Consider the following 13,004-nt stretch of genomic DNA (forward strand, 5'->3'; position numbering starts at 1 on the left):
TAAAGTGCAATGAGACATTATTGTCTTTAAATCCAAGTTTTATGTTTTGTATATGTTCCGCAATACGGAACCTTCAATGGTATTTTTGTGCGGCCCACATACATCAACCCACATGGGCATGTCAATACATACACCACGTGCGTAACATTACACGTTATGAATTCCTTTATATCAAATTCCTTGTGATTCACTGTTGAGGTAAATTTAACCATTCCTCTCATAGGGGTAGTCACCTCCCTGCATGCCTTGCATTTTCGGCACGCATAGAAGCCATCTTTGTCCCAAAAACTAGATGGTCTAGAGGGAGGGTCTAAAATTATCTTTACTACTCTATCCTCCACATTAGGGGCCTTTCTGTGTATAAACTTGGGGGCCGAAGGTAAAACAGGCTTGAGGGTCTTATCTAGACTCAGGAGATGCCAATGGGCTTTGAATATAGACTCTATTTCTTTGTATTGAGAGTAAAACAATGTAATACAACTCCATTCATGATCTGTATGTGTCCTGGCCACTGTTGTGTTCCTTAACCACTTGCCTCCCGCCCTATTACAAAATGACAGCGGCAAAGTGGTTTGATATCCCTGACCGGACATCATATGACATGATCAGGATATCGAGACGCTGCGCGCCCCCGGGGGGCGATCGTTGTTGCGGGGTGTCAGTCTGACACCCTGCAACACCGATCTAGGTAAAGAGTCTCTGACGGAGACTCTTTACCACGTGATCAGCCGTGTCCAATCACGGCTGATCAAGATGTAAATAGGAAGAGCCGGTGATCGGCTTTTCCTCACTCGCGTCTGAAAGACGCGAATAGAGGAGAGCCGATCGGCTGCTCTCCTAACAGTAATGGCTTTCTTCTGGCGACTCAACCATGCAGCCCATCTTTCTTCAAGTGCCTCCTTATTGTGCATCTTGAAACAGCCACATGTTTTGAGAGAGTCCTGTATTTCACCTGAAGTTATTTGTGCATTTCTCTTTGCATCCCAAACTATTTTCCTGGCAGTTATGGCTGAAATTTTAGTTGGTCTACCTGACCGTGGTTTGGTTTCAACAGAACCCCTCATTTTCCACTTCTTGATTAGAGTTTGAACACTGCTGACTGGCATTCTCAATTCCTTGGATATCTTTTTATATCCCTTTCCTGTTTTATACAGTTCAACTACCTTTTCCCGCAGATCCTTTGACCATTCTTTTTGCTTTTCCCATGACTCAGAATCCAGAAACGTCAGTGCAGCACTGGATTAAAGATGCAAGGGGTCTGTCAGTAGTCCAGAAACGCATTGGCCTTTTATACACACACACACTAAATACAAGCAAACAGATCACAGGTGAGGATGGTTACCTTTAATACCCATTCAAACCCCTTTGTGTCAACTTGTGTGCATGTTATCAGGCCAAAATCACCAGGGTATGTAAACTTTTGATCAGGGTCATTTGGGAAGTTTCTGTTGCCATTATGATTTAGTAAACACAGTTGATTGATAACAAATGGCTTCAGCCAATCACTAACCATGAGTGAAAGAAATGTTCTTGTGTTATCATTCATATTCTCTGAAAAATGGCCAAGAAATCATAAATTCTCCCGAGGTATGTGAACTTATGAGCACAACTATATATATAGATCTATATATATATACATAGTAGTAGTGGGTGGGGCTTGCAGGGTCCCTCCCACTGCGCTACTCTGTGCAAACTATGTACACAGCAAAGTGATGATGTCATTGCTATTTTTACCAAGTAATAATATGGTTTACAAATGTATTTGATGGACCCAAAGTGTATTTATAACCTTTTTTTTTTTTTCAGCTTCAAGATCACAAATTTGAAACCAAAATAAAGAGGAAATTACTTTATCCTCCAATTATATCAAAGACTTTTTTATTTTCATTTTTTTTTTTTTTTTTAAGGGACTCAGTTACGACAAAGATACAAACTAGTCACCACAAACAACTGGCTTGTCTTCTTGTAAATAAAATCAAGATTTTTTTTTTTTTCTGAAACAATGTTTAGGGACTCACAGGGTGCACGAAGCAGATTTTATTTTTTGTTAAAGTAATTGTAAAGTCTTGTTTCGTTTTTTTTTTTTAAATAATAAACATGTTATACTTACGTACTATGTGCAGTTGGTTTTGCACAGGGCAGCCTGGATCGCCCTCTTCTCAGGTCCCTCTTTGCTGCTCCTGGTCCCTTCCTCCTGTCAAGCTTGCTATGGGGGCACCTGAGCCGAGCTGCAGCCCTGCTGTGACTCAGCCAATAAGGAGGGAGAGTCCCGGACAGCCGAAGGACTCGTGGACATTGCTGGATAGAGATGAACCTCGGGTAAGTATTAGGGGGGCTGCTGCACACAGAAGGCTTTTTACCTTATCGTAGAATGCATAGAATGCGTGAAGATAAAAAAAACCTTCTGCCTTTACTACCCCCTTAAGTCACTGATATGTAACGGGACATTGTGGTAGTACCTTTTTTAACAACAGATCTACTTTAAAATCACCAAAGACCACACTGCTAAAAACCTAAAACACAATGCATTAATAAAAGGCTTGACAGAATTCTCAAAATGTGTCAAGATTTGCTTTTGCACTGTGCTTTAACCAAAAGGTTTACTAACAAGCTGCACTTGCCTTTGCAGTCAGTTTTCAAAAAGAAAATAACTAAAGCCAGACAGCTTTCGTTTGGAAATAATTTAGCTTGAACTTGACTCCTTTGACTTTGCTAACTGGTGAACTTGGTTGATCCAGAATTCAATTATTTAAATTCTCAAAGGTAATTTTGTAGTGGTTCATTAATTAATAATAAAACATAAAATTTGGAGATATAAAAACAAAACTGCAGACAAAACAGCAGGCTGCTCTAAACTACGTGAATAAAGACTGCTCTGAGATAAGGTCATATAAGCTACATATGTTTTCATGACAGAGGACAATAATTCTGTGCATACGTTAGGGTATCAAAGGTTCAAAGAAGTTAACAAATCTTAGAGACAAATACAATAAAGATCACCTAATTAAGTTAAAGATTGTAAATGTTACCATGAAAGAGTAGCTTACCAACTACTTCATCTCAAGTGCTTGGCTGTATTAGCCTGTAACTCATCTTAATCATAAATTGTAATACAAGCTCAATAGGCAAGATACACAAAGCCAAAGTGAAAAATTGAAAGCGCAAAGCAAAAGCCATACATTTCATCTTAGCTGAACTTACCTGAGTCCGTAAAATTTCACCTTTTGACAACTGCATATCACCAGTCAGCTCTTTCACTGTGACACCCAATGGTTCTAGACGCTTGCTGAAGTAATTTGTCATCTCAGCTGCCAAGGCCTTCATAGGTGCTACATACACAATCTGTACACAAAGGGACACCAAGCTGATAAACGAGCAAAACTCACAATGTCATTTGTCCCAAAGCAACCAGTACAAATCAAAATTGATTGTGAAATATGATTCCAAGCACTTACAGTGAAAAATCTTAATAGTGATATATGATAAGTTGTTAGCTTTGCTGGATAAGTGTGCAGCTCTTTAGAGGACAATGGATTTTGTTTATATAGCCTCATCACTTTGAAGATTGGTTCTGCATCAAAGCTAAATGCATTTTCATAGCCTTTTCACATGGGTAATAAGATTTTTAGGACACAAATAAGGATTGCTATTATAGTAATGAGCAAAATCAAGCAGCATTCTTTATATGAATTAGGACTGACTAATGCCCTTGAAAACTTACTATTATTTACTAATAAAAAAAGAATTGTATACCACATTTGAAGTCTCCTATCAATTAAAATCTGATATAAAAAAGTTTTACAAGAGATACAAGCATTCCTGAAACATCATCATACAACTTTTTGTTCTACCTACAAATGGAGTACACAATTTTCTATTGATAATGCATGCTGTCCATCATACTCATACAACAGAGCACCTAGAAAATTGATTAACAAGAGTGCACATTAGCCAATAAGTCTCTTAAGGTGTAGCAGGGTGGCTGTCCTGCTTCAGTTATCAAAATGCCAGTTTTTTTTTTTTTTTTCAAAACAGGTTAAAAATGCTCAGGTGATTTTTGTAATTTTAATGACAGTGCAACGCCTTTAAGTTGTCTGCCTCTGACACATCAGGAGACAAAATAGAAAAAAATTCCTCCTTACCCCCACATACCACCTGGCATTTCCCACCAAATACACTTGTATAGTTGGCATGTTGTTAAGTAAGAATGACTGCATATTATGTACTAGGCATTATTCATACAGACACTAACAACCGTAGCCTGTGAATGAGTGCCTTGTTTATGCGGCTGTACCTGCATGGCTGTCAAATATCTGTAGAGCTCTGCCCCAATAGACATTAAAAGGGCTGGCTGCAAACAGGATGTGGTGACTGAAACCTCATAAACAAGGAGCTCATGCACAGGCTATGGATATCAGCAACCATGTAAACGCGGCCTTACAGTAAACAGCACAAGTTACTCGCTAGTTTATTTTGGTTTTACTTTAAGAGTATGCAAATTAAAGGGTCAGCTGACTTTCTGTTGTGATGTTGTATGCTATGGGAATGCAGTAGGCGTATCCTTTTGTTGATTGGTTAAATGTCAGCCTGGGGTCGTACCAATTGCGGCGCACTCAAATGACGTCACTCGGTGGTAATGCTGAGTGATGCCCGATCAGCTTCACAATAGCTTTCAGCTGTTCTTAGGCACTGGTAGGTATAAATAGCTCTCCTGAACATAGCCACAATGTGGCTGACGTTTTCCCCGGGGGGTACAATGAACCTTAGACTATCAATGGTGGGCTGTTAGACAACTGACTTTTGGCACTGCAGTGCTTTTATTCAAATAGAGAAACAAAACCAAAAAAGGCATCAACACATTGCTCCAATAGCTTTTTCCTTGTTTCTTTCTTTCTTTCTCTCCAGCCTGTCTAAATAGACCTTTGGAGTTCATATAGCCATATTTATCTTGGTTAGCTGGAGGAGAAATTGATACACCCATTTTTAAAGAGACATACAGTGGGGATCGAAAGTTTGGGCACCCCAGGTAAAAATGTGTATTAATGTGCATAACAAAGCCAAGGAAAGATGGAAAAAAACTCCAAATGGCATCAAATTACAGATTAGACATTCTTATAATATGTCAAAAAAAGTTAGATTTTTTTTCCATCATTTACACTTTCAAAATTACAGAAAACAAAATAATGGCGTCTGCAAAAATTTGGGCACCCTGCAGAGTTAATATCTTGTACTGCCCCCTTTGGCAAGTATCACAGCTTGTAAACGCTTTTTGTAGCCAGCCAAGAGTCTTTCAATTCTTGTTTGAGGTATGTTTGCCCATTCTTCCTTACAAAAGTCTTCCAGTTCTTTGAGATTTCTGGGCTGCCTGTCACGCACTGCTCTTTTAAGGGCTATCCATAGATTTTCAGTAATGTTGAGGTCAGGAGATTGTGAAGGCCATGGCAAAACCTTCAGTTTACGCTTCTTGATGTAATCCACCCACGTGGATTTTGAGGTGTGTTTAGGATCATTATCCATTTGTAGAAGCCATCCTCTCTTTAACTTCAGCTTTTTCACAGATGGCATCAAGTTACCATCCAAAATTTGCTGAAATTTTACTGAATCCATTTTTCCTTCTACTCGTGAAATGTTCCCTGTGCCACTGGCTGCAATACAACCCCAAAGCATGATTGATCCACCCCCATGCTTAACAGTTGGACAGAGGTTCTTTTCATTAAATTCTGTGCCCTTTCTTTTTCAAGCGTACCTTTGCTCATTCCGGCCAAAATGTTCTATTTTAACCTCATCGGTCCACAGAACTTGTTTCCAAAATGCCTCAGGCTTGTGTATATGTTCATTTGCAAAGTTCAAACGCTGATTTTTGTGGTGAGGATGTAGAAGAGGTTTTCTTCTGATGACTCTTCCATGAAGGCCATATTTGTACAAGTATCTCTTTATAGTGGAATAGTGTACCACAACTCCAGTGTCTGCCAGATCTTTCTGGAGGGATCGTGCAGTCAAACGTGGGTTTTGAATTGCTTTTCTCACAATCCTGCGAGCTGTTCTGTCTGATATTTTCTTGGTCTTCCAGATCTTGCTTTAACTTCCACTGTTCCTGATGTCTGCCATTTCTTAATTACATTCCGAAGAGAGGATACTGACATCTGAAAACGCTTTGCCATCTTCTTATAGCCTTCTCCAGCTTTGTGAGTGTCAACTATTTTCAGTTTCAGTTTTCTAGACAACTGCTTAAAAGTACCCATGGTGCTGATTGTTGGGGCAAGGTCAGATGAGTCTGGCCATTTAAAACCTTTGAGATTGACATCACCTGGTCTTCTCAGACGATGATTGAGAACAATCCATGACACTGGCAGGTCTCAGCTTTGCAAAGGGGGCAGTGCATGCTATAAATTCTGCAGGGTGCCCAAACTTTTGCAGACGCCATTTTTTTGTTTTCTGTAATTTTTAAAGTGTAAATGATGGAAATAAAATCTAACTTTTTGACATATTATAAGAATGTCTAATCTGTAATTTAATGCCATTTGGAGATTTTTCCATCTTTCCTTGGCTTCGTTATGCACATTAATACACATTTTTACCTGGAGTGCCCAAACTTTCGATCCCCACTGTACATATGTCCATGTGGGAGAATATTTAAGTCCCTGATATTGTGGACCAAATCCAGCCGGAAAGGTTCTGTCGTTACCATTTCCTTCCCCCTCCCTCCTCTTCCAATGATCTTGGTTTTCTTGCTGACAAGGTAGTAGAGTGTGTGTTATATGTATGTCTTCTGGATATGACAGCGGCTAAAAGTTTTTATCACGTTATTGTTACACAATGTCTGATTGATGTGTTTTATCATAGATAGTGAGACCTGTTCCTTAGAAACAACCCCCAAGTGTGTCCTGATGAAGCAAAATAGCGAAACTTGTTGACGCACAAGGGATCACTGCTGTCTATTTGGTGTCAACTTTTTGTTCACGCCATACATTTACGACCATTATGTGTTAATTGTATGTTTTTAAATTCTTTTTCCACTTGACTTGTTTGTAATGATTTGCTGTTAATAAAGTATATTTTTTACTATACTCTCATCTATTTTGCCTGAAAAGTCCGACTTAGAGCCGTTTGGCTCTCCATTTTTTTCTGTAAATTTAATTCTATACGGATGTGGCCTTAGAAGCATTATCTCAATTTTTGCCAATTAAAGGGTCTCTAAGTTTTCCAATTCTCTGTATAAATAACATTGACATTACTAGCACAGACCAGTCTTTATTAAAATGAACAAATACCTTAAATGCATCCTTTTTAATGACACCTTGTTGAATATTTTGGTGGATTTCATGCAAGACCGTTAGCATGGCAATGTTCGTTTTGCCTGCACCGGTTGGTGCACAGATGAGCATGTTTTCATTGGTGTTGTAAGCAGTCTCAAAAACTATTGACTGGATCCGGTTCAGTCGTTTCACTCCTTTGAAGACCAGTTGTCCAATCTAGAAGTGGGAAAGCATACAAACATTAAGAAAATGTTACTTCAAGCACAATATGAGAAAGTATAATACATATTATAAAGCCTGTACGCTTGTGAGTTTGAAAAATAAAGCATTGAAAAGTGTGAAAAATAGGATGATGAGCTAATCCATGTTGTAAATCCAATTAAAAGAGTTTAATGTGACATTAAGCCTCAACAGGAAAAAAGTTATGCCTGTTATATTAAAATATAATCATATGCTAAGCTTGTTATGTGTATGCTGACAATTCAACAGTAAAAAGATGCAAGACATCAAGCTCCCTTTTTTTTTTTTATCGCAACAAGTACTTGTTTTTTCATGGAATAGCATGTAGGCAGTATGAATTTAAGATGATAAGTTATATGCTTTTCAATTACAGTACAGGGTTTGGTTAAGAAAATGAAACAAAATAACAATGAAAGATTACATCCACCTGCTGGCAATTACCGCACTTTGCTTTTTCCTTAACATTTTTAAGGGAGGGGTATATTTTTTAATTTTTCATAAATAATTATAGAACAAATCAGTTTAGTGTAAATACTATTACTGTTATTTTTTTTAAAAAGCCTGTCTATATATATTAATTTGTAATTATATATGGATCTTGGGTTTACATATTTGCCCCTGACATATGCAAGCTCTACTTTCTGATTAGTAATGCTGCACAATGTTGTACTTTGTCTTAGATCACTAAAGGTCAACTGAAAAATGTTTGCAAGGCCAGATTTATATTTTCTTCTCCTAGACCACTACTCCTGTGTCCTCCAACATTAACAAGACCACTACAATTGTGCCTGCCTACATTAACAGGATCACTACTCTTGTGCCCTCCTACATTAACAGAATCAGATACACACAAGATCAAAGAAACACAAGACTCTGAGGCTCTTGACTGCAAATCTGAAAGACAGTTTTGCCATTTTCCTTTAGGAGTACACCAAACTGCCAGCTTTGTCTGCTGGCAGTTCAGTTCTAGGTATATAGATTTAAGGTTAAGTACACAATACAGTCTTCTACCAATACAAACGCATAAAATGTGCCAAAGTGCCAACAATAAGGGCTCCAGCCAGATTGGTCTGCTAGGCAGTCTAAAACTTTATATATAGGAATGTGTTACTGACAGTTAGCAATGTGATACCTTGGGGGCTACATGCAAACCTAGGCTATTGCCAGTGCTGGATATGCAGAAATCAAGTTCCAGCATGTCAAACGACTGTAAACAGTCCAAATTACAAAAAAAAAAATAAAAATCTTTTATGATAAGAAAGAAGTACATTATTTGCACAAAACAATAATATAATTTGATAATGACAGGTACCCATTTGATTCATGTTGAACATTTTGCTTATCCTCGTATTTTACCCACTACAAGTGCTGCAATAGCTTCCCAACCACAAGTTGAGAGAATGACACAAGTTAAGAGAATGATCATTTCTAAGACCTATGACAAATTGCAGCCAACACGGTGTGTGACTACTAGCTGTCAAATTGTTCTGTCACTCACAGCTATGGTTCTTGCAATTTACAAGGAACCAATCACATAGTAATTATATAGAGTCTAGTAGGTCATGCAGAAAAAAAATGAGTCAGCCTGTATATAGCAGTTTGTCTTAGTTTAATATTCTTATTGTTAGATGAAATTACAGTATTAAAAAAATAATATTTGTCAAGCTATAATAGAAACAGAAGAGTGTACCGGATCAAGTCTTAAATAATAAAGAAATGGTTAAAGAAAGCGTTGTACATGCGACTAGGTTAAAACGTCCAAGTAGGTATTCAGAGTTCAGTTGCATGGAGAAAGATTTTCACTGGTGAATTCCAAAGTTTTCCATATGCAACAGGACATACACAAAACAAGTAAAGCAGGAAAATGTAGCATCCACTTCTAATGCAGAAAGCTTTTGCTCCTGCGATGTAACACTTAGGCCCCTTTCACATGGATGGACTGATCGGGTCTGTCTGTCAGTTTTTTAGGTGGACTTGATCGGACCATCCATTCCCCTCTATGGAGCGGCAGATGTAATTGGACATGTGTCTGTTTACACCTGCCGACATCTGATCCCTTCCTATCAGCTGAAAACAGACAGATGGGAGATCCTTTCCCCATCTGTCTGGTGGATCCAATTGGATGACATTCAGATGTAAATAGACAGGCGGTCCATTTACAACTGCCTATAGATTACAGAAGGTTGAGTCAATGTCTGCTCTGCATAAGCAGACCAGACATGGACCTGTTATCTGCCTGCTCAGTGGGGATTAGCAGAGAGATCCCCCACTGAGCAGGTGGATCTGCTGGAAGAGACTGCCAGTGTGAAAGGGGCCTAAGGTGCGCCATTTTTGAGCCATTTTTTTCATGCAAAAGAGAACTGTTTGTTCCTTTACATCCATTTTTCATTCAATCCATTTTTTTTTCACAGAAGAAAAATAGGGCTTTGATCCACTCCAAAAAAATGGATGTGGACTAAAACAGATGTAAACGAATGTGAATGAATGATCATCCATTTGCATACATTTTTCCATAGAGATGCATCGATGTCCATTTTTCATCCATCAACTGATGGATGAAAAACAGACAAACAGTATGCATGTGTGAAAGGGGCCTTTAAAATGTAATAACTTGTAAGTGGATTTACTAAACTGCAGAACTTACATGCTCTTGCTGTTTTCAGAATTACTCTCTTTTTTGGGCTTCGTTCTCATACTGCCTCCCCATCCACAATGTGTTGCTCGACTCCAGGCATGTAGGTGCCTCCTGTATTAGCCAGGACCTATGGAGATCCACATTCCCGTATAGAATTGCAATCTTACATGCTGCTATTCCCAGCAGCACACATACAGGCAAAGTGAAAGGGACACAGAGCCAAAGCCATACTTCTCCTCCTCCACAGCAGTTATTGACAGTGGCTTTATGCCTTTCTCAGGAACGGCTGCATGGAAGGTTGTATAAAAATAAATTATAAAAAACAACAGCAATGTACGTAGGTTGGGCCATTAACAGCTCATTGCACAGGAGCATTCACATAGTTGGGACTCTGATGGGACTCAAAAGATCCTGGAAGGTTTAGGGGGAACCTGGAGTCTGCTAACACGGCTGGGGGGGTATGAGACACCAGCAATGTATGTAGGTTATGCCATGTAGGTTATGCCATTAACAGCCCATTTATCAAGAAAAAAGAAATGTAACTTTAATATTACTTTATAGTGTATAGCCCTGTATAGCACCTTGCTACCAATTTACACGTTGCACTTCGTACCAAGGTGAACGCCTAACACAAGATCCAGTGCCAAAAGTAATTATTACAGTCCAGCCCCATACAGTGGTGTCCGGTCCCCGGTATACATCAATCTAAAAAAATGCTCAGTAATGCAAGCCAATGAGCAGTCCGATGCTGATAGAAGATCCAGATTAAAAAAAAAACAATGGTTTAATTAAGGAAAAAAATCCAGAGGAAACAGGTCCATCATCTAAGGACACTAGCAAAAACTGGAGCCTCATGAGGTGGGCAAAATATGGTTATATCGTTATGCTCTAGTGGTGTCCCTAACAAACATTTTTGCTAGTGTCCAATCACCTGCAGGTAGCAGGTGTATGAATATCGGTCCTCCGTCCTGTAATATGCTATAAAAATAAACGGTACATATTTATTTATAAAGTGAGTACACTCCTAAGTGAAAATGTCCAAATTGGGCACAAAGTGTCCGCATGTGTGGCCACCATTATTTTCAAGCACTGCCTTAACTCTCTTGGGCATGGAGTTCACCAGAGCTTCACAGGTTGCCAATGGAGTCCTATTCCACTCCTCCATGACGACATCACAGAGCGGGTGGATGTTAGAGACTTTGCGCTCCTCCACCTTTCGTTTGAGGATGCCCCGCAGATGCTCAATAGGGTTTAAGTCTGGAGACATGCTTGGCCAGTCCATCACCTTTACCCTCAGCTTTTTTAGCAAGGCAGTGGTCGTCTTGGAGGTGTCTTTGGGGTCATTATCATGTTGGAATACTGCCCTGCGGACCAGTCTCCAAAGGGAGGGGATCATGCTCTGCTTCAGTATGTCACAGTACAGGTTGGCATTCATGGTTCCCTCAATGAACTGTAGCTCCCCAGTGGCGGCAGTACTCATGCAGCCCCAGACCATGACACTCCCACCACCATGCTTGACTGTAGGCAAGACACACTTGTCTTTTTATTCCTTATCTAATTTGCTGCCATACACGCTTGACACCATCTGAACCAAATAAGTTTATCATGGTCTCATCAGACCACAGGACATGGTTCCAGTCCTTAGTCAGTCTTTGTACTCCTCACCTGGTTGCCACCACACACGCTTGACACCATCTGAACCAAATAAGTTTATCTTGGTCTCATCAGACCACAGGACATGGTTCCGGTAATTCAGTCCTTAGTCTGCTTGTCTTTAGCAAACTGCGGGTTTTTCTTGTGCATCATCTTTAGAAGAAGCTTCCTTCTGGGACGACAGCCATGCAGACCAATTTGATGCAGTGTGTGGCGTATGGTCTGAGCACTGACAGGCTGACCCCCCCACTCCTTCAACCTCTGCAGCAATGCTGGCAGCACGCAGCACTCCTACATCTATTTCCCAAAGACAACCTCTGGATATGACGCTGAGCACGTGCACTCAACTTCTTTGGTCGACCATGGCAAGGCCTGTTCTGAGTGGAACCTGTTTTGTTAAACCGCTGTATGGTCTTGGCCACCATGCTGCAGCTCAGTTTCAGGGTCCTGGCAATCTTCGTATAGCCTAGGCCAGCTTTATGTAGAGCAACAATTCTTTTTTTTTCTAATCCTCAGAGAGTTCTTTGCCATGTTGAACTTGTAATGTTATGTAATAGTGACATACCATCACACACATAGGTTGGACTTGATGGACTTGTGTCTTTTTTCAACCTCGCCTACTATGTAACTTCCAGTGACCTGTGTGAGAGAGTGAGAGCGATAACACAAAATTTAACACACCTACTCCCCATTCACACCTGAGACCTTGTAACACTACCGAGTCACATGACACCGGGGAGGGAAAATGGCTAATTGGGGCCAATGTGGACATTTTCACGTAGGGGTGTACTCACTTTTATTGGCAGCGGTTTAGACATATGGCTGTGTGTTGAGTTATTTTGAGGGGACAGCAAATTTGCACTGTTATACAAGCTGTACACTCACTACTTTACATTGTAGAAGAGTCATTTCTTCAGTGTTGTCACATGAAAAGATATAATAAAATATTTACAAAAACGTGAGGGATGTACTCACTATTGTGAGATACTGTATAATTTCCTAACGACCTGTCACACTTTTGCACTTTTGAAGGTCCTGGAGCACTAGGACAGTGAAATTACCCACAAAATGACCCCAATTTGGAAAGCAAACACCCCAGTGTATATTTTATGAGGCATGGGCTGCAGATAGGTACTCAGGTACTCTGATGGGCTGCAGATAGGTACTCGGGTTTACAAAAATGTGAGGGGTGTACTCACTTTTGTGAGATATTGTATATG

General features: G+C 39.8%; 1 protein-coding gene across 2 annotated transcripts in view; it reads right to left on the reverse strand.

Annotated features, from left to right (window-relative positions):
- The window catches only part of ASCC3 (activating signal cointegrator 1 complex subunit 3), a 1,208,179-nt gene that overhangs the window by 913,133 nt on the left and 282,042 nt on the right, over positions 1-13,004 (reverse strand). For both annotated transcript variants that reach the window (XM_073626995.1, XM_073626996.1), the window contains exons 9-10: positions 7,272-7,472; positions 3,202-3,342 (exon numbers count right to left, since the gene is read on the reverse strand). In XM_073626995.1, the coding sequence (XP_073483096.1) occupies positions 3,202-3,342; positions 7,272-7,472 (342 nt within the window). The remainder of the gene's footprint in view (positions 1-3,201; positions 3,343-7,271; positions 7,473-13,004) is intronic.

This window comes from Aquarana catesbeiana, linkage group LG04 (assembly GCF_042186555.1).
Source record: "Aquarana catesbeiana isolate 2022-GZ linkage group LG04, ASM4218655v1, whole genome shotgun sequence".
Classification (NCBI taxonomy): Eukaryota; Metazoa; Chordata; class Amphibia; order Anura; family Ranidae; genus Aquarana; species Aquarana catesbeiana.